At 52.5% G+C, this 25,962-nt stretch overlaps 2 protein-coding genes across 2 annotated transcripts; one reads left to right on the forward strand and one right to left on the reverse strand.

The window, feature by feature from the left end:
- Positions 1-682: 682 nt before the first annotated feature.
- On the forward strand, positions 683-20,360 carry TGME49_206415 (myosin K). The gene is made up of 24 exons (XM_018779356.1): positions 683-2,069; positions 2,517-2,636; positions 3,308-3,593; positions 4,387-4,451; positions 5,519-5,574; positions 6,094-6,149; positions 6,400-6,518; positions 7,007-7,410; positions 7,772-7,825; positions 8,436-8,650; positions 9,068-9,192; positions 9,510-9,600; positions 9,950-10,017; positions 10,785-11,375; positions 11,934-11,985; positions 12,387-12,530; positions 12,774-12,898; positions 13,701-13,792; positions 14,109-14,220; positions 14,473-14,527; positions 14,734-15,060; positions 15,620-15,786; positions 16,199-17,491; positions 18,304-20,360. The coding sequence occupies exons 1-24, from the start codon at positions 906-908 to the stop codon at positions 19,759-19,761; spliced, it is 7,239 nt and encodes a 2,412-aa protein (XP_018637252.1). The 5' UTR covers positions 683-905; the 3' UTR covers positions 19,762-20,360.
- Positions 20,361-21,281: 921 nt separating this feature from the next.
- Positions 21,282-24,370, reverse strand: TGME49_206400 (FAD binding domain of DNA photolyase domain-containing protein). Its single transcript, XM_002367780.2, has 5 exons — positions 24,212-24,370; positions 23,597-23,868; positions 23,248-23,365; positions 21,898-23,095; positions 21,282-21,645 (listed from the first exon to the last, which is right to left on the reverse strand). The coding sequence occupies exons 1-5, from the start codon at positions 24,248-24,250 to the stop codon at positions 21,626-21,628; spliced, it is 1,647 nt and encodes a 548-aa protein (XP_002367821.2). The 5' UTR covers positions 24,251-24,370; the 3' UTR covers positions 21,282-21,625.
- Between the last annotated feature and the right edge of the window lie 1,592 nt (positions 24,371-25,962).

The raw sequence follows: 25,962 nt of genomic DNA on the forward strand, positions 1-25,962 counted from the left end.
GCACCCTTTCAGGTCCAGCTCACTTGAAGTTTAGGAAACCTAGACCTTTTTCATTTTCGGCACCGTTTTGCCGATTGTTGACAAAACGAAGCACATGCAATTTGACAGAACAAGAGTGATGCTTTTCCGGTAAGCTTTAATCCTACTGGTTGAGACGCGTAGACTCGGGAGACACAGTGCGTTCCCTCCCCGCCACGGGAGACTAGCCACTCTTGCATGTTGCTCGTCTCCCCTCGCGGCAGCACACACGCGAAGATATCCAATTTCTTCAAAACAAGGGATACGAATAAGCAAAAAGCAGCAACTGCGTTGCAAGTCACCGCAGCTGCCAGCTGATATCGAGCTTGAGTGCGGCATCGGGGGGCGGCGGCTTTCTGGGAGGTGACACAGTTGCCGAGCTCTTTTCGCGCCGCCCTCCAGCACGACAAAGCGGGGAAAAGCGTGTGGTCAGCAGACACAGACCGAGCGGCAGACAAGGGCCGTCCGAGAGCAAATGCACAAAAAAAGCTCCTTCTTTTCTGACATGGAAAAGGACCGGTCTCTCGTGTGCCACTTTCTCGCAGACTGCTCTCTTGACCACGTACCGCTGCGTTCCGGACTGGTCGCCTCTAAAGCAGCAGCGGCTAATTGGGAGTCTCGGTCCTGCTTTTCGTTTGTCGAGTCTTTGCTCGATACACACTTGCAGGAAACTCGTGCAGAATATTCCGCACATCGTTGTACTTACTCTTTTGAGAAACTCTTGCATCTGGACGATATCGGACGGGTTACGCCTTCATTCGTTCCGAAGAGCCATCTGCCTCGGGACGCTGTGTCGCCTCTTTCCCCGGGTGTCCTCTGCCGCGTGTTTCGCGACTCGGGTTTACACGGTCCTTTCCACCGGCACTTCTGCTTTGCACCAGGAAAAAATGGATTTTCCTGTGCGTTCTTCTGCCCCAGGCAGACCAAACCTGCAACAACCGCCGGAGACCCAACTCTTGGCAGACACCAACTCCTTCACGGAAGCCACAGACTCGACAGAGAGCGACCACATTCGTTCCCGTCGCTGCCTGCAGTCTGGAACTGGTTCAGCTCGAGTTCCCCGTTCTCCGTCGTCGTCCGACATTCCAATTTCTGTCAGTGCCCCCACGTCATGTGTGGAGACTGTGCGTTCAGAGATTCAGTCTTCGGTGTCTCGGAGACTCTCTAGAGGCCCCTCGCTTCCTGGACTTCTTCTCGAACGTCGACCACACTTGCGCTCTCCACTCTGCGCGAGCCAGCAATCCGTCCGTGCTCTTTCCTCGCCCGTTCTGGAGCCCCCGCCGCAGTCGCCTCACCTCCACTCCCCGGCTCGGTTGCCGGCGGCCGGTCTCTGTGCAGCTCCGTCACCGCTGCCGCCTGGCACTCTGGTGTGGGTTCCAGCGCGGTGTCTCGTTCCAGACCGCAGCGCCACAGCGATCAAAGGAGCGAATTCTGCCCCCGTCTCGGCTTCCAACGGCGAAGAGAGCTTTCCGTTTCTCGCGCGATCTCTGCGTCGAGTTGCGAGTCCGCAAGCCTGTAGAGATCCACCGTCGTCTTCGGGTGGCTGCGCGGCAACTGCGTCTCCGCCCGCGCTGCTCCAGCCGTCGAGTTCGGCAGAGGAAACGCCTAGTTCCGACAGGAACAAAACGAGTCGAAAGCGGCTGCTCTGTGAGGACCAGGCTCGCGACCAATCCCTGAGACTCCTGGGAAACGCCGACCGCAGTCAGCCAGACTTCCGCGCTTCTGAGCACCCGTTTTACCCTGCCGAGGTCGTCGCAGCTCACGCTGTTCGCGGCTTTGGTGTACGCACACCCCACGCCGAGGTGGATCCCCGGCTGCGGCACAAGAGTGCGAAGACGGGGGAGTCGAATTCACCGGAGGCAGGTGGCGACCCTTCTTTTGTTCAAGTTCGTCTTTGTCGTGGTACAGAGAGCGACTCTAATCCTTGTCGGGGAGAAACGAAAGGCGACGGAATAGCGCCGCAGACTGGACAGGAGCTCATTGCTCCAGTTCGCATGTCCGATCTTCTTCTTCGCGAAGCCAGTATCGGCGCTGCGGACGACAATGCTCAGGTAGGGGAGAAGGCGCTTGCGCTTGATCGACTTTTCGCGGCTAGAAGGCGTTTTCCGCTGTCGCTGTTCATGCACTGGAAGGCGGCAACACAAAACGGCTTCACGTCAACGCACTCGAGTTCACCCAGCATCCGTTCGACTGCGCGCTTCTTGACAGTCTGTCTGTGGTCATCGACAGACGTCTGCCACCGCAAACTTCCTGAGTTAGCGCCTGGTCGGGGTCCGAATCCACACCTGCAGAACCGAGTGTCCTCTCCTACATCAGAGGAGATTCTTCCCAGCCCACGTGGACGTACTGTTCCTCGGCAACGACTGCGTTCGACGTTTTTGGTGCATCGGTAACGGCCGGGCAACAGAGAGTGGATGCGCAGGCTCGGATGTCTGGACCAGGCATTTGCAGAGGCGAGAAAGCTGTTTATCTTCGTTGTGTGCCTGTGGATGCTGCAGCTGCAGCACCTCAATGAGGCGAATCTGATGGCGAATCTACGGTGTCGGTTCCTCCAGGCGTTCTCGCCTGTCCCCCACGAAACGGCGGCTGCCGCCGAAGAGCGTCAGAGGAAAATCTATGTAGGTTTTCAGACCAAAAGCCTTACGGCACGTTCGTGGACGCAGTTCTCAAGCCTCTCAGAGCGCGCCAGAAAGACGCGCCAACCCACAGGCGCTACTTTCACATGCATGCCAATACTTTGGTCAGACCCGACGCATGCCGCGAGCTAGCTCGAGACACCGAACTTGACAGCCTTGAGTGTGCACGTACAGACACAAGAACGACAGGGTTTCCGGTCTTTCATTCCAAACATGAAACCGAGCACGAAACCACTGAACTGCGACAACTGTGAACGGTGGATCTACCCCTAGTTACCCATATATATATCCATACATATCTATGCATGTACATATATATATATATATGTATATATATGTATATATATGTGTATATGTAGTGCATAGTGTCGCACGTGAATGTTCGGTGTCCTCCGGAGGGATCAGATGTTATTGTGTTCACTTCCTCGTAGAGTCTCGTTGATTCGGCCAGCATTCGAAGATCTGTGTGAGAGACCTCGTACTTGTTTTTCGTGTCTCCGTCGACCCTTTATCCGCGGCACCAAATGTTTTTCAGCACCGTTCGTAGTCTCCCGCACCGTTTTGGGTGTTGGAGCCCGGGGGACTCCCGGGCAGAAACGCAGCTCAAGTTCCACATGATAACCTGGCTCGCTTCGTATGCGCCTTCCCGCCAGACGTACACCGGCACCCTGTTGATTGCTGTCAACCCCTACCGCTTCTTCAACTTATACGACCGTCAGTGGATCTCCCGATTCGACGCGCCCTCTGCGTCGCTTGCTGCGAGCCTCGACGCAGGCTCTACTTGCGTCAAGCTCTCCACAGAAGCTCGTCGGAACGCTCAGAAGACGCCTGCAGCGCATGCAGCTGGCGGCTCGGAACAGTCAGGGACTGAGGCAAACAGCCGGTTGGTGCCGCATCCGTTCGGCCTCGCGGAGTTCGCGTACTGTCGGCTTGTCCGAGGTAAGCCGCAGATTAGTCTCAGGGTGGGCCAGTGAGTCCTGACGTGGAAGCACAGACGCTTCGCGGAGCTTCACACGCCCGTGCGTGACGGAGGTTTGTGTCTGGAGTGTAGCGAAGCTCTCCAACGACGACATTCAGACTGGGCGCCCCGGATCCCCTTTGCGGCTGCTGTTGCTTTTTCCTTTCTAAGGAGTCGTTTTTGAACTCGCCGTTACCTCAGTGTCTTCGCAGCTTCAAAACCAGCGTCTCACTGGACCTTTGGTCACCCCCGAACGTTAGCAGTCGAAGCACAGACGGAAGAGGTTCTGGGCAGTGTGGGGGGCGAGAAAAAGAAACTTCCAAAGAAAAAAAGAAGGATGAGCGGCCGCTGTCTCCTTTGAGCTTTGCTCGGGAGGTCGCGCGCCACTGCAGAGGGTCACACGGAGATGAACCAAGGCCCGTCACATGCCAGATTGGGGGCTCCGAGTTCTGTCGCCTCGATTGAACGTTCAGAGATGCTCTTGTACATTGAAGATCCACGCAAATCGCGCTGCGACACTCTCACGAACATGCACTGAAAGCTCTGTCGAGTGAACGGGGACCTGGCTGACACAGGGACGGGTGCTGCATGCACTTCAATCTTGACACCGCGAACGTTTCCACGGTGACTTAATGCAGACTAACGCGACGGCAGAAGGGATTTTTTCCAGAGGACTAGGTGCGCTCCGAGTTCGACAGGATGCGCTGGCTCCCTTCGTCCTTCCACCTGTTTGGATTTTGTGCGTTGTCGCATCTCTCCCTTGGTGAATTGCAGACAGACGCAGTCAGTCGATCCTGATCAGCGGCGAGAGTGGTGCAGGGAAGACAGAGACGTCAAAAGTAAGCCCGGAGACCATGGAAATGGGACATGAGACACTTCCAAAGTTCAACCGTGACTCCGAACAAATCCAAGGAACCTGAACTGCGAGTTTGATTCAGTATCCAAGGCAGAAAAGCAGACTGGAAACGATCCAGCGAACTGCGATGAAGGCTGCTGTGTGCTGCTGTTTCTGATGCCCGCTGTTCTGCTGGTCTTGCGCGGATGCATTCCGTCCTGGTATGCCTTTCGATGCTCGCAGTGCTGTCGCGTGGTGAACCTTTGATTGCTGTTTGGTTGCGCCTTTTGTTTTTCACTTTTTAGCTCGACTCTTTCCTTCCCGTACTTGTGTATGCGCATTTTCTTGCCGTGTTCACTTTAGAAAACGCACTATGTTTATCTCTGCTCAATTCTCAGAAATTGCCTCTGCGCCGTTCATCTGCGAAGCGTCCTGTTTCCCACCTGCTCAACTGGGTTTCGCACGGATGTGCACAAAGATGCATGTGGAGGCGACCCACATATGCGCATGTATTTATTCATAAATATATCTACATAAATATCTACATATATCATCTATACATACATCTATACATACATATATATATATACATAAGTATACATATATATATATATATATATATATGTGTATATGTATGTATATGTATGTATATGCGCGTGTGCACAGATTCATATATTTTTGTCTTCATGCTTTTGTGTACATGTGTATTTCTTGTTCTTGTGTTGACGGCATGAAATTTACACTTTGCCTTCTTTCCCCTGGTAGGGCTTCTTTCTTGAAGGTCCGGTGAGAGAACTGGAGGTCGGCCCTTTGTCACATCACTCTGATTTTTACGAAGGGAGTTGTGGCGTGCAGAGGCTTGCGAGACGAAATGGCGTCCCCCGAGTGCGAACTCTGAGTTACCTCCAGCACCCGGTGCCTTTTCGCATGCTCTTAGCGTTCTCGTTTCTTTTACGCACACATCCAGTTGGAAAACCAGAGACTTCCACGTGAGGAGAGGACACGGATCTTCAAACAGATGCTCTGTTTAACAAAAATGATTTCCTGCGACTGCATGCGCTCCGCTCTCAGCATGTGCTGACCTACCTGGCGGCTGTTTCGGATCGACGCCACGGCGCCGACAGCCAGTAAGGGAATTGCCTTTGTTTTTTCGATTTGCGTTCGTTCCAAGTCTCGCTTTCGGATCTGTGTCTTCACTAAAGATATCTTCAAGTGCGAAGCAATCGTGAACTGAAGCGAACTTCCACGACCCCCGTGCGCATGCAGTGCGTCTCACGGTGTAGAGATGCACCTTGGGCTAGGACTATTTTTCACGCTATATATATCATGCATATATCTCATTCACACTGCGCGGCTGAAAGTTTATATATATATATATATATATATATATGGACGTACATGTGTGTTTATCTACGGGTATGCATGAAACCATATATATATATATATATATATATATATGTATGGGAGGGTGGAGAGATGTCTATGTCGAGACGTATGTGTGCCACGATTAAAGGCTGTACACCGCCTTTGTCTGGGAGTGTGTGTAGCACTGGATGCATCTTTCTTTCCAACTAAATACATCTCTGTAGCGCATCTCGTGTCTGCCACAGAGGAGTTTTTCGTTGGGATCTGTGCGTCTCTGTCAGAGGGTTGGAGGCGCGGCTTCTTCAGTCCGGTCCGGTTTTGGAGGCTTTTGGAAATGGTAAGACCTTGTTTTCTCCCCTTCGGTTTCGAGTTACGGCTCGCTATTTTTCGTTTCTGTTTGCACGCTGAAGAGTCCTCCTTCTGTCCTACGTCGTGCAGTCATCGCATCTTGGCTGTGGCAGGCTGCGAAACAGTTAGAGAACGGCACCGAGGCTTCACAGGCTTTTCACAAGAGAGAAGGAAGTCTGTAGGTGTGCCGATGCCACTATCTTAACTCCTCTGTCTCGACCTTTCGAGTGAACATGCAGCGCACACCGTCCTGAACGCGAACAGCAGCCGATTCGGCAAGATGCTTCTTCTCCACTTCACCGGTCGCGGGAAGCTGACGCGCGCCTCTGTCGCGACTTACCTGCTTGCAAACGAACGGGTAGGTCTTTGTCTCTTTCTTTTTCAGACGTCTTCTTCGCTTCTGCTCTAGCGTCTCTGGCATCCTTTCCCTCGTAGTCGGTCTTTCTCCTCTCGTTCCTCTCGGAAGATCTTTCGTTCTCGCCTCTCCCTCGTTTTCTCTTTCTCTTCCGCCTGCTGCCTTCCTGGAAAGCAACTCTCTCTTCTCTGGAAATCCCCCTCGCTCGTGCTGAGTGATCTGCGTTGCTCGTCAGCCACAAACGGAGACCCCAAGGAGTCGTGAGCCTCCGCCACAGATCCAACTTTTTTTCGCGTCTCCCGGTTTGTTGCTTCGTTTCTCCTTCTTCGTCTCCGGACTCCGCGTTTCCGGTGTCTCTCTGTTCCGTGGGTCGACCGAAGCACCTCTCGTTTTTTCCTCCCTCTGCTCGTGTTGGCTGAGAAACTCTGTCGTCCTGTTGGCTCCTCCGTGGATAGAACGCGCCTCGGTTCCTTCGCGCGCGTTCTCCTCAGGTGGTGCGAATTCCTTCCGACGAATTCAGCTTCCACATTTTCTACGCTCTCTGCAACGCGGCGGTCGCGGCCGCGACGCAGAAAAGCTCCGCAGGCGAAGGCGACCCGGAGAGCGAGCAAACTGAAGCAGAACACAGACGAGAAGAACGCGAACAAGGGAGAGAAGAAAGCGAACAACGGAGAGGAGGAGATGAAGAAGAACAAGGGCAAGAAGGAGCAGAAGAAGGGATGGAGGCGCTTTTGAAGTCTCTGTTTCTCGAGAACGGCGTCGAGGAGTTTCGACTTCTAACCTCGACGAGAGAGTCAGGCGAAACAGTCCAGCAATCAGAGACTCAGACGCGAACGGCGAATGGACGACAGAACGCGAGCGCTCTGTCTCCGTGGACAGATCTGAGCAGAATCACGTATGTCCCGACCCGTCGTCTGAGACAGCCGGCGAATGCAGCGATTCTGCTCTCATCTTCGATGTCACGAACTCACGCAACTCTTACACCTTCACATCTGTATACATATATATTTGTGCTTTTTCAAAGGCGTCAATGCATGTGAAGTAGCCGGTGCATGCACTGTCTACATCAGTCTGTACATATATATATATATATATATATATGTATACATACATGTGTTTGTGTGGCTGTATAGAGTCGAGTCTGTTGGTTTGATGTGGGTGGCGTTGTGGATGAATTTGCACACCGATCTGCCTCTTTGTCTGGAACGACGAAGCGAAGGAAACTGTCTCTTTCACACATTTCCTTTTTTATTCAGTGCCGCGATGAAGACGGTCGGGATTGGCGCCGGTGCACAGGCGGACATCTTCAAGTACGTCTTTCACACAGGGAACTCTGCACCGAGAAAGTGTCTATCTTTATAGGTATCTCGCTCTGAGAGTATGCATGCATATATATATATATATAAATATATATACATGAAAATTCTTTCCATGTACTTGCTTCTGTGACCCGGAACTCTATTGCCCCTTTGTCAAGCGCCGACATGCTAACGCTTCTCTCTTAATCGTCATGAACATCAACTGCATAAAAAAGGTATCTTCACTGATGCTACATTCACATGCTTCTATGCGTCGTTCTGGACATGCATGTGCTCTTTTTCGGAGCGGCGCTACATGCACGCAGGAGCCTTGCGGTTTCTCCAAACTTCCGGTGTACAGACCGCCGCAGGGGCAGGCACCACTGTGTTCGCCGATATTAGTCTCCCTCAGTATATTTACATAGGCGGAGAACTAAAACGAAGAGAGACTTTTATACATAGACGTATAGAGCTGTAGCTCTATTCTTGTAGATGACAGATACAAATCGGTAGACAGAGAGGAAGATGCATAAATACCTGCTTGTGCAGGTAGAGTTGTCTGTAAGGAGGAGGCTTGTGTTTTCCTTGAATGCAATCGAGGACATGCCGAGTGTTTTTTCAGGCTTTTGGCTGCGATTCTTCATCTGGGAAATGTCGAGTTCACGACGGATCAGGAACCGGAGACCAGAAAAAAAAGAAAACTGACTTCAGTCTCCGTGGGCTGCGAGGAGACTGCTGCCGATCGAAGCCACTCGAGCGAAGTCAAATTCCTCTCGAGCGGTCTGAAGGTCACTGAAGCCTCTCGCAAACATCTGAAAACTGTCGCCCGACTTCTTGGTGAGTTAACAGAAATGCAAATCTCCCGCGCATGCTGCCGACGTGGTTTCTTCCCATCCCAGGTCTTCCCTTTACATCGATTTACGATCTCTGCAGACACCTGGTTCCTTTTTCACGCATGCTCGCGCGCATGCGCATACACACGTGTATGTACATATATATATATATATATATATATATATCGTTGCATGTATCCACGTAAGTCTATGCACATGCATATTGGCTTATGTTTGGGACTTTGCATGCATCTGTGGAAGCTAAGTAGTGGTGTCGAGCAAGACCTCTCTCCACAGGTCTATGCGAATCTGTATTTGTACATGCATCGTCGGTCGATGTAGAAGGCGGGGAGGGTGTTTCCAGTCGGCTTGTGTCAGTCTTTGTTCCTCAGAAAGGTGAGAACTCTTTGTACTTCTGCAGGTCTTCCTCCTGGAGTCGAGGGAGAGGAGATGCTCCGCCTGGCCCTCGTTTCGCGTTCGGTACGAGAAACGCGCTCTTTCTTCGATCTTGACGGTGCAGCCGCCGCGCGAGACGCTGCCTGCAAGGTGAGACCTGTGATGAAAGTCTTTCTCTCCAGTTTCTCTTTTCAATCGTCTTTATCGTTTCTTCCGTCTCCAACTCGTCTGCTTTCTCGTCTCTGCCGTCCTGAAATCTGGAGCGAGCCTTCTCTTTTCTCCCTTTAACAGTCTGTCCCGACGTCCTTCCCTCTGTCTCCAACTCTGTTGGCGTTCTTCCTCTTCCCCTCGTCTCTCTTTTGTCGCCCTGTCTACATCTCCATCTTCTCTCCATTCCGACACAGCACCTCTTCAGTTTCGTTTTTCTCTCCACAAATCTTGTTTTTTCGCACTGTGTGTCGCCCCAGAATCTGTACAGCAGAGCTTTCGACGCTGTCGTCGCCAGAATCAACGCAGGCCTCCAACGTTCTGCCAAACCTTCCGAGAACTCTTCGCCAGGTGCAAAGAGGAGCAAGCCTTCAGAAGAAAGTGCATGCACTCAAAAACCGAAATTCGCTGTCACTCGACCCACGCATGCACGCAGCGACTTCTATCAGTCTATACTTATACCGAAATATATATACATATGTATATCGTTTTTTGTACATGTGTTTGTATGTATGGATATACATAAATATACATATGTGTGTATCGTTCCGCAGGGATTTGGAGTCGTCTAGGGTGACGTGAAGTCTTGTCTCGTCGGCCTTGAAGCCGAGGCGGCATTAGCCCCCGTGACACGGAAGACGGCGTCTGGAGGTTGCTCGAGTGGAAATTCCTTTTTACTGTGTTTTTTCCTCGTTTCAAGCAGACACACCCTCGACGACAGGAACGCAAACGATTGGCATTCTTGATCTTTTCGGCTTCGAAGACCTGGTGAGGCCTCTGAATGCATGCGCAAAGAGAGAGAGAGAGAGCAGAGCGCGCAAGCCTTTCTTAATGTCGAAGCTGCGCCAGGACATCTGTTAGACGCGCTCTTGTCAGTTCCTAAGTCGCCTGTCTTCTCGCCGCGGGTGTTTGTTCTGTCGAGTGTCAGGACACTGGCGCCTTCGGGACAGACGCCTTTGGTTAGCTTCAAGAGTCTAGTCTCTCTTTTGTCGGAATTCAGTTTACTCCTAAATACGAAGAGAGTTGTCGGCGCGCTGTGGAGTTTCAGGAATCGATTACCAGTCCTGACTAACAGTGACTTCACGCTTGACCGACACAAAAAAGGCCGGAACTGTTTTCCACGCAAGACTGCTGGTGGCGACAATCTCTGCGCAAGCTGTTTACGTGACATGCGACTCTTTCTCTGTAACATGTGAACCTCTGTGTGTGTCTGTGTGAAGCGAGGTTAGCACTGAGCCGAAACTAGCGCGTAGTCTTAGTCCTTAACTTCGAAGGAGTGCCAAAAAAACAATGAGAAGAGAAGGTCTGTTCCACTGGCGTCTCCCGGGAAAACGACAGGAGCCGCAGGGTCGACGGGTCTGCAATTCTCGAGTCGTTCGAGACTGCATTCACGGTTTCATTTCTCGTTCGACATCTGTGTTCTGTGGAGTGTGTTTTCCAAGATTCCTGCGTTTTCGACCCCCTTCTGGAGATTCAGCTGTTTGTGGGTGTTTCTCCGTCAATGTTGTGCTGAGGTTTCCTCGTTTCTTCTGCAGAGAAACCACAGCAAGAACCGGCTGGAGCAGCTGTGCATCAACTACGCGAATGAACGCCTTCACTGCTTTCTTCTGGAGCAACTGATTCTCAACGAGCACATGCTGTACACGCAAGAAGGCGTTTTCCAGAACCAAGACTGTTCCGCCTTCCCCTTTTCTTTTCCGCTCGCGTCCACCCTCACTTCCTCTCCCTCTTCAACTTCGCCTTTCTCCCCTACGCCTTCTTTCCGATCGTCTTCAGCATTCGCTACCTCGCCTTCTCTCTCTTCTTCTCTCTCTTCTTCTCTCTCTTCTTCGCCGCCTGTGTGGGAGGGTCGAGCGAGAGTTTCGGACATGTGTGGGAGAGGGAATATGAGTAACGGGGAGAGACTTTTGCAGACAAGTGGACTACTTTGCGCGTTGCTGGCGGGCTCTGCTCTAACAGGCGATCTGCGTTGTCTCCTCCCCGAAGCGAGAAAAGGAAACTCGGAAGCGAGGCTCACCGCTGCGCGCGTCGGCGACCTGCTGAAGACTCCAGGTCTGTTCGGCCTACTCGAGGAGGCAGGGCGACTCCCGGCGAAAGGCAACAGAGACGAGCTCTTCTGCAGTCGGGTGCGTTATCTCATTTTTCTCCGTCTCGCTCTTCCACACTTGCGCAGTGAAGTCTTTCTCTCTCTTTCTCCAAGAAGTCACGTCGGCGAAGTTCTCGACAAGTTTCTCAGTGGCCGTGTACTTCACCTTTGACTGTTCTCCCGCGGGGATGTCCAGGGCGTATCTGCTTCGTTCATGCGGCGACCTCGCGACGTAGTCAGCCTTGAAGACTTTCCACGTCGCCGGTGTCCGCGCGCAGCTCTCCCTGCCTGGCGTTCGCTCCTGGGGAGTGCGGCGAGTTGAGCGAATCTGTCTGCGAAGAGCAGAGACGCAACAGATGTCTCGAAGAGTTTCACTCACAGTTCCTTCGCAGAAGCTGCAGCACAGAGAACAGCAAGACCTTCCCTGGAGAGGAGGTCGAGGTCGTATGGGACGGGTCTTTGCTCGCAGGAAAAAGAACGAACGCGCTTCGCACCGGAATTGTGAATCTTGCCCTCGTCGGCTCCGCCCTTCCCCGTGTGTCGTTACTTTCCACTCAACTTTGGTTCCTTCGCTGTTTCGCATTTCCTTGCTTTGCAGCTCTTGACAGAAATGAAAGCCCAGGGTGCCGAAACGTTCATTCGAGGAACGAGTACGTCTGGGTGTCTGCTGGGAACTGAGAAGGGTGCGAGAGTCTCTCTCTCTCTCTGTGTCTTCTCTCTCCTTTTTGCTTTCTGCTGCGGCAAGGTCTGTCACATCTCTCTGCGCCGTTTTCTTCTTCGCCATCTGGGAGAGTCGCTGCTTCAGTTCTTCTCGCTCGCGTCGCACTTGCGTTCTCTGCCTGTTCTCATCTTCCGATTTCCTCTCTGCGCAGTCTTTCACTCCACGCCCTCCGCTCTCCTCGTTGTCTCTCTTTCGGTGTCTTGTTTGCGATTTTTCGCCTGTGTCGCCTTTTCTCCGCAGGCAGCCGTGTGGGCGGGTCGTTGCTCGCGCTGCGAATCTCGCCGCTCTCTGATGCAGTCGTCGAAGCTTTCTTCTGTCTGCTGTGTGCAGAGACGCCAGCGCTCTCGCGCGAACGCCTGGAGTTCACAGTCTCACATTTCGCATGCGATGTGACCTACGACGCCCGAGACTTCTGCCGCGCGAACCGGGAGGCGACGTCAGACGAACTGGAGAGGCTTTTCCTCGCATGCAGCAGTGAGAAACCAGCGCGCAAAAAGGTCGCACTGGAGGAATCCCCACAGACTGGGAGAAAGGGGCGAGAGGGGGGAGAGGAGAGAAGAAAAGGGGAGAGAATTTCCGCGGTGGTTGCTCGAGAGATTGAAGAGTCCGATTTTCTTTCTCCGCCTCCATACGCGTGCACCTGGGTCGGATTCATGTTCCTGCATTCGAGAAAACAAAGCCTTCTTTTTTCTCACTTTGTTCTTTTTTTCGTTTTAGCCTACACGCGCCTGGTTGGGAGCGACAAGAATTCAGGCGTTCGAGCCATCAGCTCCAGGCGAAGCACATTGAGTGCTCAGTTTGCCTCGCAGCTTCAGCAAGTCCTCAAAGCCTTGCAAGAGACCGTAAGGCTCTCCAGGTCGTTGTGCATGCAGCGTGTGTACTGGCTGCGTTTTTTTTCGCTCAACTGTTTCTACCTCAAGCTGTGTGGCTCTTCTTGCGACGCAGTTTCGCATGCAGCGTCTCAGCTCTTTGTTCTTGATCCAAGAGTCGATCTCTCCAGCATCTTTCTCAGGCCTTGTGCGGCGATACTGCTTGCCTTTTCCCGAGACGCGCTGCAGGCCGGCGTCGCCTTTCGATTTTCCGAACAGCGAGCGACTGCATGTTTTTGCCGTCTTGTGTCCCCAGTCACTTCCATCGTGTTCCTCGAGACATGCAACGCTTGAAATCTGAGGCAGTGCATTGGTTCGCAACCAGTCAGAAAGGGTGATGGATCCCCTTTCACAGGGAACGAATTCCCGCGCTCTCTGAACAGATGCAGGCCGCTCTGCCCACGCGTTTCCAAGGGCGGGGGCTGCCGCATGCAATCTGAAAGAGAACGCGTTCGTGCCAGGTCTCGCGCTGCCTGATTTATGGTGTGAAGGGATTTGTTCGTCGTTCCTCGCTCTTCTCCAAGGCCGCTTCAGGGGCAACTTGTTTGCGGACGTTGAACGAGTCTGCAAGCTTTCGAAATACGAAGAAGCCGTTCTCGGCTTGCGTTTCAGCCTCTCGTCCCCGCCGTCTGTGCGGGCACCGCTGCAACTGGAAAAGGTGTAGAAGCATCTCTGCAGAAATGTTTCTCTGAAGGCGTATCTGTTCAAGAGCGTATCTGCAAAGAATGTCTCTGTAAACGCGTATTTTTGTAGAAGTGCATCTCTGTGTTTTCAGTCTTGTCACTTCATTCGCTGCGTCAAGCCGAACAGAGTGCAGGAGGCAGGAATCTTCGAGGACGCATACGTCCACAGGCAACTGAGGTGCAGGTGAGCGAGTCCACTGCCAGATTCGGGAAGCGAGTCTCCAGCTTGCGAGGATATTCACGAGAGGCGTCGTGAGAGCGTCCGCGTAAAGCATACGAAGGCGCCAGCACCGCAGCAAGCTATGCAAAGAATAGATTCAGAGAACGCTGCGGCGAAGGCGAACGGCGAGGGAGAAGGAAGCGAGAGAAGAGCGAAGAAGAAAGGAGACAGAGAGATCAGGAGAGAAGTGCACGCAGAGGTGGAGAGAAGAACGGACGCGAATGCAGAAAGGTCAGAAAAGCGAAACGAGAGGAGATAGAGTTGTCTGTTTTGTATGCAGTGGAATGTCAGATCTTCTTCGTGTCATGGCAGACGGCTTTCCCTGCCGCCTTCCCTACGTGGAGCTCTGGCGACGCTATGAGACAAAGCTTCCTATGGCATTGCGCGAGGCGGTAGGAAGAAGGAAGAACCATTTTTTTGAGAATGCTTCTACGTAAAGAACATCTGCAAGAAGACCCTTCCATGAAACGAGTTCCTGGCACATTGTGTAAACGGGGGCCATCGCGTTCAGGCTAAAACATGGCTGAGTTGCATTTCTCTCTTCGCTTCCAACCTTGCGTCTGTCCGTTCCCTCTGCTCAGAGTTCCTCCATTGTGCTTTCCCGATGTTCCGATTCTCTCCCCGTTCTCTTCGCGTGTACGCAGCTGAACCCCCGCGACTTTGCAAGTCTCGTGCTGGAGGCTCTGTGTCTTCCTCGAGGTAGGCCGCCGTTTGATCTCCTCGGATGGATGTCTTCACTCGCTTCTTTCTAGCGCTAAACGTGTGAATCTCTGTCACTTCTTATCTTCTCCACTCTCTCTCTCTCTCTCGAGTCCTGTTTCTCTTTACCCATTCCCCTTTCACCTTTGAGCACTCTCCAGTTCTCTCTTCTTGTGCTCTCTGTTCTGTTCCCGGTTCGCCTCCAGGCTCCTACCGTCTGGGCTCGTCTCTGGTCTTCTTTCGTCTCGGATGTCTCGACACCATCGACGAGCTGCTGCGCAAGAAGGCCCCGCAGCGGATGGCCATCTCCTCCTCCGCCTCCGCAACGCCGCGCCCTTTGGACGGACAGCCGCGAGCAGACCAAGACGCAAACAAGCCACAACAACCAGCAGCAGAGGTCTGCTGCTCCGATGCCTACTCCCGAGACCTGGTGCACGCTGTGCTGGCTGCGCATGCAGAGCGGAGGCGCCGGCGGGTCTTCAGCCATGTGCGTCTGGGCGCCAAACTCCGCGTCGCCTTCGCGAAGCAAAGAGGTCGGACATGAAGAACGCAGGTCGCAGCACAAACGGCGAAAAACGAAACTCCAAACGAACCGACCCCTCTGAAGGGGGCAATGTCGCAGGCGAAAATTCGAAACTCTAAACACAGAGAGAAAGCCGACAGCGAACCATGGCAGGCAACGAATCTGGAAGCACAGAAAGCTTAGAAGCACGAGTGCAGCGATATATCTCCCCAAAGATACATACACCATTACTGTTATCAAAAGAGAGCGACGAATTATGGACGAGTATACATATATATAGATATATATCGAAGGGGTTACGTAAATATATATATATATATATACATGCAGTTATTCGGTGTGTTCATATGTATATATATATATATGTATCCATCCACGAGTCTGGATGTATTTCCTCGCCTGTGTATTTATTTAGTGGAACAGTTGACGAAAAAGAGCACGAAACGCGCACTGTATGTCTCGAAGAGACTCGCCTTCTGACAGTCCGTCGCTCGTCCTCTTCCGCGCTCTCCAGTGTATGTACACTTGTCTGCGTCCGTCGGGGTCTGCGTTTTTTCTGTCTGCCTCAGCTTCTCGCTTGGCGACTTGCTGCGCAGTTCGAGTGTATTTTTCTCTGCACCCGCGTCGGGAACTTTCTGCGGCGGCCGCGGGGCTCGTCGCGGCGCTTCGACAGGCTGCGGTCGCCCGCGAGGACAAAAGAAAAGAAAGACTTGCACAAGCTGCGACCATACTAGCGGTGAGAAAGCGAAAGACCAGCAGGTGAAAGGAGAACAAGGGAGGAAGAGAGAACGAGAACGATGGAGAGAAGAGAACGAGAACAGTAGAGACTCAATAGTGTTTACTTCAAAGAGAAATATGTATGGAACAAGATGTAGACCGTTGCGTTCGTGTTTTTCATAAATCTCGGGAAGAACTGGCAAAGAATTGTTTCCGCAGCCAAAGGCGTTTTCGCTGTTTCAGAGCTTTGATGGTCTCGTGGAGTGGTTAAGATCAGAACAGATCTTAACTTCTCCAGATCCGTCACAGCTACGGATCTGTGAGGTATTTCTCTTCATCACTTCAGGCTTTTTTCAGTTTCCATTTTTATCGGCAGTTCACGCTTGTAGCCGAAATGCGTCTCGCCACTGTCTTCTGCTCTTTTCGATCAGGCTTCTGCTCGGGGATATCTCACGCGCAAGCGGGTTCGACGCTTGCGCGACGAGGTTTTTCGAAAGGAGAAAGAGAAGGAGAAGAAGAGGAAAGAGGCTGTGGTTGTTCTGCAGAAAGTCTGGAGAGGCGCGCTTTCTCGAAAGAAACTGCGAGAGCAGCATGCAGCTGCAGTGGCAATTCAGAGACACTGGTGGGGATTCCGCAACCGACGAGGAAAGCATTTTTTCTTTCTGCAGCTGTACAAACTCCAGAGGGCTGTACGCCGATGGCTGCAACGGCGATGGAGAGAGCGCGAAAAGCGAGAGGTGAAAGGGCAACGATCTTCTCTGTTCGACACCTGTTGCCCCGCCGGAGCCCAGTTCGGTCTTGACTCGAGTGGTTCTCTTGCATGCAAAAACAGGAGGAGTTCCAGAGTCTCTGGAGATGCAGAAACGTCTGCTGATGTCGCAGAGAGTCGCGCGAGTCGACCTGCTTCTCCCCACACTGCTGGAGAAAGACTCGCGCCTCAGGTGCGAGCAGAACTCCAGACTTCTTCGTCTGAAGACTCTCTTCCTTCCACGGATGCTCCGGGACTCTCTCCCGCGTTTTCATCGCCTTCTCCTGCTTCTTCGGCTTTCCGTCAATCCTCTTCATCCTCGTCTTCTTCGCATGGCTATTCCTCTTCTTCGGGATCTTCCTCTTCACCTTTGTCTCGCGTTGCTCCTGTCTGTGCGGTCCCCAGCTGCAAGAAGCTGCGTGCGGTTGAGGCGAAGAGCAGAGAAAGTCTGGCGACGGAGCAGGGGAGAGAAGGAAGAGAAAGGCGTCGACAGGAAACGCAGCTGTGTCGTCCTCTCTGTTCTCTGCAGTCTGGCTTCTCACATGCATCAGCAGAAGACGCGCCCGCCCCAGGTTTCGACGAAACGCGAAAACGCATTTCCCCAAGAGGCGGCAAGTCTGACTCAGAGGAGTTCCCCGGATCCACTTCACCCAGGTCTCCGCGGTTAACCTTCCCCACTTTCCGCCTGATTGACAGAAAGCGAGAGCGAGAGGTGCGAAAGAAAACAAGAGAGTCTGGAGAGAGAACAGAGGCTGTAGAGAGAAACGAACTTGTGTCGTCCTGGCCTGGGAGCGATACGCCCGAGACGGAAGGACTGGAAAGAGTCAAAGAGCAGAACGCGAAAGGGACTAGGCGCCGTTGTGCCTCGCCATCCCATGGGGGCGCTGTGGGTTTGTTGCGAGATTGCTCGGGACCGTCGGATCGCCGTGAAACGCGCATTCCCAGGCTTTTTCACAGAGAGTCGAAACAAAGACAAGTAAGCATATGGAACTTCGTTTCGCGTCTCAGGCATCTCCAAAGGAAGAAGGTGCTCAAGAGTAGCTTTCTGCAGTTTCTCGCTGGTTTCCTGCGGGTCGGCTTAGAACTGTCTCGGCCGCGGAAAGGCGGCAAGAGAACTCAAATGCTCGTTGTTAGATTTGTATCCTCGTCGCGGAAGTACCTACTACTGAGTCACGACAAGAGTATTCAACGCAGTCGATCCGTCAACCACGACAGGCATGCAACGGCTGCCCCTGCGGCGGCACACTAGGCAGAACGCTTACAGTGCACGCGACAGAACTCTCTCAGGCGTCGCACCCAGACAGCCATCGCCCCCGGGAGAGTGTGAAAAAGGTCTTCGGGTCAGAGGCAAGGCGAAGGCAGTGTACCGTCTCCATGATTTTTCCAGAAAGGGAGGAAAGACCCTGAAGCGCGTTGCAGGGACAGAGTGCCGCAGAATGTTCCGTCTGTGAATGCGGAAGTTTCTAGGCTGCTCTCTCGCCGCTTTGGGCCACAAACCTGTCGAGCGATAGAAAACGTGTGGCGCAAACGAGCGTTTCTTCAGACCTACGCGTATCTCCACAATTCTTTATATACGTAAATGTATGCTGAGGCTTTCTGTAAAGACCTGTGTGGTGTTCAGGTTTACGCGAGTGTGTTTTGATAAGAGAAGGCGCGCCCCATGTGGATCACTCCATCCGCATGGCAGCACCCGAGTTGCCTCGGAGGACTCCAGAGTTGTTCATGGACAACAGCGAAGTGATCTCTGCATGAGTCAGAAAAAGCTGTGCTGTCTCTGTGGATGCGCAGGCGGACACTATCCCAGAACGCGGCGGTGTGTCTCGAGTGCCTCTGGGCCATTCCAGCGGGCCGTTGGGGTCCGTAGAGTGTCTCCAGGTGTCCTCGCCGAGCGAGTGCATGCATCTGCATGCAGCGAGCTCGCCAGCAGCGTGTGGGGTCTTCGAGACATGTGTGAGAGAGGAAAGCGACCGTCTGCGACCCGCCACCGCGCCGAGACGGAAGGCTGCGCCGTCTGCGTCTGGGTCTCGCTTTGGCCACGAGGCGGCGGCACCGTGCAGGGCTGTGGCAGCAGCGCCCGTCGAGGACGAAGCGAGACAGCGGCGCGGAGAGAGACGAGATGAAGAAGATTCTTTGTTTCCAGTCTCTGGACGATGCAAGAGCGAGGAGTCGTATGGCAGCGGCGAAGAAGAGAAAATCGATCCAGAGGCTTGGGGGGGAGACACGGCGTTTTTGCCTTCGAGTGAAGGCGAAGAAGAAAGCAGTGAAGAGCGGCAATCTCAGGAGAGAGACGAAACGTCCCCGTCTTGTTCTCACCCGGAGCGGCTGCCTCAGGAGAACACACAAAGCCAAAGGTCGCCTCGCAGGGTTCCGCCATCACGAATTCCTTCTGTCCCTCGAAACGCGCTTCGGGGGGCGTCTGTTGCCTCGACAGAATCGCCAGGCTTTCCGGAGAGTCCGCAGCACACTCAGAATCTGCTTCCCTCGGCTGCTCTTTCTGGACAAACTGCAGGCTCCCAGCCATGTCTTGCAAGTGCAAGAGAGGCTGACAGGAAGCGCGCAATAACTCTTCTCTCCACCGTCGGGGATTTGTCTCCGCTTTCGTCCTGTCGCGCCGCTGCGCCAGAAGAGAAACAAAGTGTATCCCAGAGTCCGTCTCACCGAACGGCTTCAGAGGCCGACAAGGCACGAGGGAATTTGCGTAACGGCACGACCCCGCCGAGGAGAAGCGACTGGCCTCAAGAGCGAGAGGCGACGGCGAATCCTCGTGGAACTCGAATGCGCCAAGGGAGGCCCACAGCAGATTTCTCTGTCTCCCAGGAACGAAGTTTGCGAGGAAGGTCCAGATGCGGTAGGACAGAGGCGACAATCAACACAGAGCCCTCGCGGACGGAGGCGCGTTTGCGAGATAGGAGAGATGGCGGAGTGGCGGAGAAAACGGACAAGGACTCGCAATTTCCGGGGCCAGGATTCGAGAGGCCTGAGGGGCAGCAGAGCAATCGATCAGAAGGTGTCGGAGAGGGGAAAGTAGGAAAGATTTCTGCTTTGTGTGGGGCAGACGAGGTGTCTAAAATGTTGAGCACTTCGACCTCGGGTCCCTGGGATGTTGTCGGACGCGTTTCGACGAGTCTGTTTGACAGGCGCAAGGCGCCAGATGTCTGCGAGTCCAAAATTCCTTCTCCTTCTCTCTTTGTTGCTGCTATGCAGCAGAAAAGACGAAGGATCGCTAACTTCCCGGCGGCGCAGTAAGAACAGCTCTGATCTAGTCGCGGAACGGGTTCTCCTTGGTGGGGTACCCGCCTGGAACACGCAAGACACAACAGCCGTTTCAACCAGAGCTGCGGTAGAGTTTGAAAGTGGTGCGTGGATTTCCAGGACAGTTTCGGTTGTTTCAGATGGTTGAACGATGTGCTCCGGACTTGTGTGTGTTAGTGTTTGGTCGTCTGGCGGATGTTGGCCCCGTGTCAAAGATTATACTCGAGCTACCTGTTTCCTCATGTCTCAAAGACTTAAAGAGAACCCACGTGGACAGATGTTACGGTGAAAAGACAGACCAACTAGGCGCCGAAACTCGGAGTCACGTGGTTCGTTACCTCGCGGGGGTTCTTTTGCTGTCTTGCGACAAATTTTTTTTTCTAGGGGGTTCAAGAAAACTCTCAGCCAGCCGCGTAGAAGCTAATCTGGAGGCAGTTCGCGGCAGTAGTGGGCTCCAGGTGCTTGGGTATTCTTCATCCAGAGACTACACAAAACCTGCGGGTTCCCACCAGCAAGTCGAGAAAATACAGAAGAGTGGTTATCATTGTGAGTACGGGAACCACAGTGCCTATCCGTCGTACAGATTTATTTGAAAACGTCATCCTCGCACTTTGAACTGCCTTCCAAGCGTGGAAGGTACGAGGCTACCAGAGGAACGAGCAGTGTCGCCGTTACACGAGCGCCAGCAAAACCACTCGAGTAAGTGACAACATGGCAAATTTTCCGCTGGAATCACAGTTTGTGATTAATTGATGAAGTAGTTCCAATTGCTCTCTCTGTGGAACATAAACTCCCACATCGTTCGAGGCGGTCCTTCAAATGAGGGCGTTACGAATATTTCCTCTCAAAAGATGTTCATGTTCGGTATGCTTTGTTGACCACCAGTGCAATGGACGTTATTTTTTGGTTACTACCGCAGAGCCAAGTGTATTCGTTTTTCACGGTTGGATCTTTACAAGCTGGAAAACAGAGGTGTTCTACGTCACCGGTTCCCAGAGAGGTCAGTATACGATTTCCGCTAGTGCTGTACACCGTTCCTGGAAGGCTAATGGTTAGGTCAGAGACAACAGCATTCCTCGATTTAATGTGGTCCACGATTGTGGCAGCACCCAGCCCACGTTTTCAAACAAGAACGAGCACACGGCTAGCTGTGCGCGTTCTTGAAACACCACTGGTGATATTCATCGAGAATTTGTAACATTGGTCACAACCAGTCGGGTTACAACTTCTGCGACAGCACAGAAGTCGTACAGTATATGACAGACCAGCTACTCTAACGTATCCGTCACTACTTTAGCCTGGCCAATCGTCTTATGTTTTGGGGGAAACGTGCACAGCACGCGCTCAGATATTGCGTATCCTGACGCGTATTCTGCTGAAATATACTGCCTCGGTACGCCGCGTCACAGAGAAGGGCGTCTCCAACGGTACCAGAAAGAAATCGATCTCAGGATCCAGCCCCGTAACCGTTTCAACACATGCGCATTTCCATTAACACGGGCACGCTGTTGCCTGCATGCACTCGATAGGCTCACATGCCTCTATCACGGATGGGAAAAAAAAATTCACTCACGGTAAAAAAGCACCTGCGGGGCTCGGAGACACGGCGCCACTCAACAAAAAGCATATCACTTCTTCCTCGTTTTGTTGGTAGTCACCTGGAGCCACTTCCACCACCTACATACACACACATTAAGGCATCCCTTGGAGAAGCTTGGATGTGGTTCCCAAGCGCTTTCAGGATCGACCTGTTTCTCATCTCGCACGCAATTTCGTATCCGCCGGCTTACTGCCACGAAGCTACCGGTGTAGCGTCGAATGCTCAGCCCCAAGTGGCTTTGACGGTCACGTGTTTGGCTTATTCGCTGAGATGGACATCTGAAACGAAAAGACACACAGTAGAATTTGCTGCTTCGGTGCCAGCGGAAACGGACTGTACAGTGCATCGTGTTGCCGCACACTGAATGGCTGAATTGACGTTCACGCGGTCCAGCTGGGGAAGAACCTTTTATTTGCGCGTTGCTAAACAAAGGTGTGTCCGTGGGTGATCACCACACAAAGACTATCAAGATTGCAAAGCAGTTTAAAGAAGTCGGAAGTCCTGGGGCGTGCCAATTCAGAGGCTTTTACCTTCCTCGGCGTTGACATCCGCTTCTTCCACGTCAACGCCTTCGTTTCTTGGAGGGGCCAGATCGTCGTCGCTTTGTTTCCTCTGGCGTTTCTTTGCGCTGCCTTTCGTCTGAGCCGTCTCCTTTGTTGTTGCTGGACCTGAAATTGTATTTTGCGGCTTTTGCTGCTCTATCTTCTTCGTCAGGATCGACGCTACTCGGTCAGAATCGCCGCCTTCCGCCACTCCTTTGAGTTCTATTTTGGCTCTACCGGTGAAAGGTAGCATTCCCTGCTTCGCTACATTAACTGCGTTTTCTGCTGCGCCGGGGAACTTGCGAACAAACGCTTTGACATCGAATTTGCGCTCGCAGCCCGGATAATTCATGTATCTGATTTTGCCGAACACAGGCCGCTCCTTGAAACCCTGATCGTGGACACCGCAAATACTCCACATGCAGCCCGTCACGCCGTTGGGGTCAGTGCCATCCAAGTGGTACTTGTCATTCAAAGCGATGGCAATCTTCAACGCTTCTTGCGGTGACTTTGTCCATTCCAGGATCTTTTTGGCCCAGTACATTCTCAGGTACCCATGCATTTTCCCGTCCCGTACTAGTTGTAGTTGCGCAGCATTCCACAGTTCGTCGTATGTCTTCCCTGCTTCCAGCGCCGCGAACCCGTAGTGAGGCTCACGCTTGTCTTTAGCGTGAATGTTCAATGTCTGTTGCGCCCAGAGCGGTGCACCTTTGATGTCGTCGTAGTGCGGATTGAAGAAGACGAAGTTGTCGGACAGCTGGCTTCTCACAACAACTTCATCAATGAAAGACATGACGCCTTCTTTTAGCGTTTTATCAGCTGCCGTACTCTTCAGCTTCGAAACTTCTAACAGACATCGTTGGACAGAAATGTGACCAAAGTGAATATACGGTGATAAGTCGCTCTGCACTCCAGCCAAAGGATCGTTCCGTGATTTGCCGTATTCCGCAAGATTCTTTGGAGTCGCGAAAGAGTGAAGCAACTCGAGGGCAGCCTTTGTTCCGGGTTTCCAGGAGTCAAGAGGCTCTGGAGGATCTGGCTTCAGTTCTGAGAGGATCCTGTCTTCATCCAAGGGAAACAATTTTGTGTGTGTCCACGGAACTGTCATCCGTTGAACTTTGGGGAAAGGTGTTGCAAATTCCTTCACCAGCTCCATGAGTTTCGGTCGCAGTGTGCGCGCCGCTGTCTGTTACAGGAACCCGTACACACCGTAGAAGGTTCCAATGTCGCCCTCGGCACACAATAAAAAGAAGCACGAAGGAAACACATTCCCTTACACTTCTGCAGCCATCCGTAAAATGCTCCACTGTGGACCTGGGAAATCAAGAGCAGACCTACCTCTAACTTGTCAGAAGCAACCCAGCAAGGGACCACTCCGTGCGTGTCCACCTGGTACAGTGGCGACAGACATTCCGCATATACTCGCGTTAGAGCTTCAACAACTTGTGTCGGCAGCCTGAGCATGACAACCGATCATGCACATCCTCTGCAGCTTGTAAAAAAGCAGTTGACGGACGACACGACGAACCCCCCGAGCAAGGCACGGCCTCCTCGTTTTTTTTGACTACCCAGTTGTCATCGTAAATGTCCATTCTCTCTCCTTTCTTTCTTACATAAACTTGCGTCTGTGTCAATACACGTATATATATATATATATATATATATATATACATTCAGCAGTCTGTACCTGAGGGGGTTGAAGTCACAAACAGCCAAGGCTGGCTGCAGTGCGTCAAATACCTCCTCGATTTTCTTATTCGCTTCATCGAGTCTGCCTTTGGGGTCTTTCTTGGAAACTATGGGCAATTCAAATCCGATATTCAACGATTTCAGCTCTGTCTCAACCTCCCGCGCTCCTCCCATGAAAAAGGAAAGATGACGTCGCGTAGGTTGGAATGCGAGGCCTGGCACGAGAAGGTGGATCACTACGAGGGGTTTATTCAGTGATCGAGCTGCTTCCTGGACATCGCAAGAAAACGAAAAACGCAAAACAAGGTGAGTGAAAAAACAGTAGGAACAGTACACCACCTTCGAGGTCTGGCAAGAACACAGGGGAACTGTGACATCTGTTTCCAGGCTAAACGTTAATGTTCACGCATTATCTGAGTGCACCATCTGGGTTTCGGAGACGTGTCGGCCAGCACGTATAGACTGATGGTACACCCTCACTGGTGCACCATCGTTTTGTTCACACGGAACAAATATGGAGAACCAAAGTATTTTTCTTCTAATTCAGTTGTGTTTTAACGATCAATTAGAAGTGCGACTGAAAAGCCAACACGTGGAGGTCAGTCTTTCTCACCTGCGCCAAGAGAAGAGCCCAGTTATCTTGAACACGCATATCTCGTTGGAGATAGCATATTACCACCTTTCCGTCAGCCTTAGGTTTTTGGATTCCCTCTGTCAGCAAACGCACCCGACGCTCATCTACGCAGCCATTCTTTATCCAGCCTGGTGCCTGTGGTAGCGTGGCAGCCTTCTTCGTTTTCTTCTGGGATTTCTGCTCATGACCCGCTGAAGAGGATCTCTTCAATCCCATAGACTGTTGACCCGCCGCCTTCGGGGAAGACGTCTGTGTGGGATGAGGCATTTTTCGTTCAACGGCGTAGCAGTTGATGAAGGCTTTTGAGGGTCTACGCGTAGAAGGGACCTTTTGCTATGTGGTCAGAAATCAATGGCAAGCTGTCCCTCCAGTGACGACCTGAGCTATCACAGAAAAGCACGAAGCCTCAGAAAGCCGACTGGTGAGCCGTCGAGTATATGTCAGGTGATGGCAAGGCAGTTGAAGCCACGGTAGAAGAATGCGCTTGCGACGCCTATCAGAATGACCTCAAGTGACGAAGGGCCTGCACGGCGACGAGGTACAACAAACGGGCTATTGCGCGGTCGCTAGCTCCTCTACCCGACAGTCACACTGTTAAAGAGGCATTTGGCTTGTCACCTCAGTTGCAAGCATGTTTCGATGAGCGAGCCTACTCACGCTTGACACAGTAAAAGTTAAAGATGGCGACAAAACAACAGAGCTGCTACATACCATTCCGCCGCGTGTTGTGCACTGGCATTCGGGAAGTGCTCTCCCACGAGAGCAAAGGTGTAGCAAGTCATGCACAGCTCGAATGCTCCTCTGATGCGGTCAAAAAATACGTTCGCTTCTGCTGAGTTTTCGACTGCCGCTTCTGTGGCTCAGCAGTCATTTTGCAACCTCTACAGAGTCCCTAAAAAAATCAAATCCCGATAAGGTACTGGTAATCATTCAACCTCTGCGAAAACCACTATCACGTCCAGGCTGACACCGAATACGTTTTCCTGCTGATTTCTTTCTGCAAATATTGGAGAAACAAAATCATTTCATTTTGGGGATTTTACACCCCTATCCAGTGAGACGTGTCTACTGCTGCTCGTGTACAGCTACAACCACCGATGTTTGTGCTGATTATGGCACTGCATTTCGAAGTACCTTGCAGTTGAGCAAGCCTTCCATTCCAGTTGGTCATTGGCCGTGAGAGCGGCACCACATTATGAAGACTGGTGCCAGGCTCCAAAAGTTACAAAAGATTCGATTGAGGCAGTATTTGGTTCGCAGACACCATGTCACGGAAATGTCGCCACAATACCAGAGACTATGAAGGAAAACGCCGTGGTGGGGGTGAGTGGCAGGAGTAGTCTGAATCAAGTTCGTGTGCGATTGCACTGAGGGTGCAAAAGCAGACGTCTCGAAAATTGAACTCAAGCCTTAAACGACAGGATCCCAGAGCAGAAAAGCTCCTGCCAATCCTGGCGCCCGTGCCAGTCAGCCTCTTTCAATCAGACGCGGAAACACGGCACTCATCCGCAAAGCTGCGGGGTGCACTTGTTCCCACATCTGCTCATTTTTCTGGTTGGCGACCCACACCTCGTGGCATGTGACCTCTCGGTCAGAAAGCGGCATCTCAGACCCTCCCCTCTGCCTGTCTGTGATCGCGGCACCGCATTGCGAGCGAGACACCGGGAACACCGTCGGGACGCAGAGATTTCCGAGCTCTGACACTCACCCAAACACGCATGAAAGACTCT

The sequence above is a fragment of the Toxoplasma gondii genome, chromosome VIIa (assembly GCF_000006565.2).
Source record: "Toxoplasma gondii ME49 chromosome VIIa, whole genome shotgun sequence".
NCBI classification, from domain to species: Eukaryota; Apicomplexa; class Conoidasida; order Eucoccidiorida; family Sarcocystidae; genus Toxoplasma; species Toxoplasma gondii.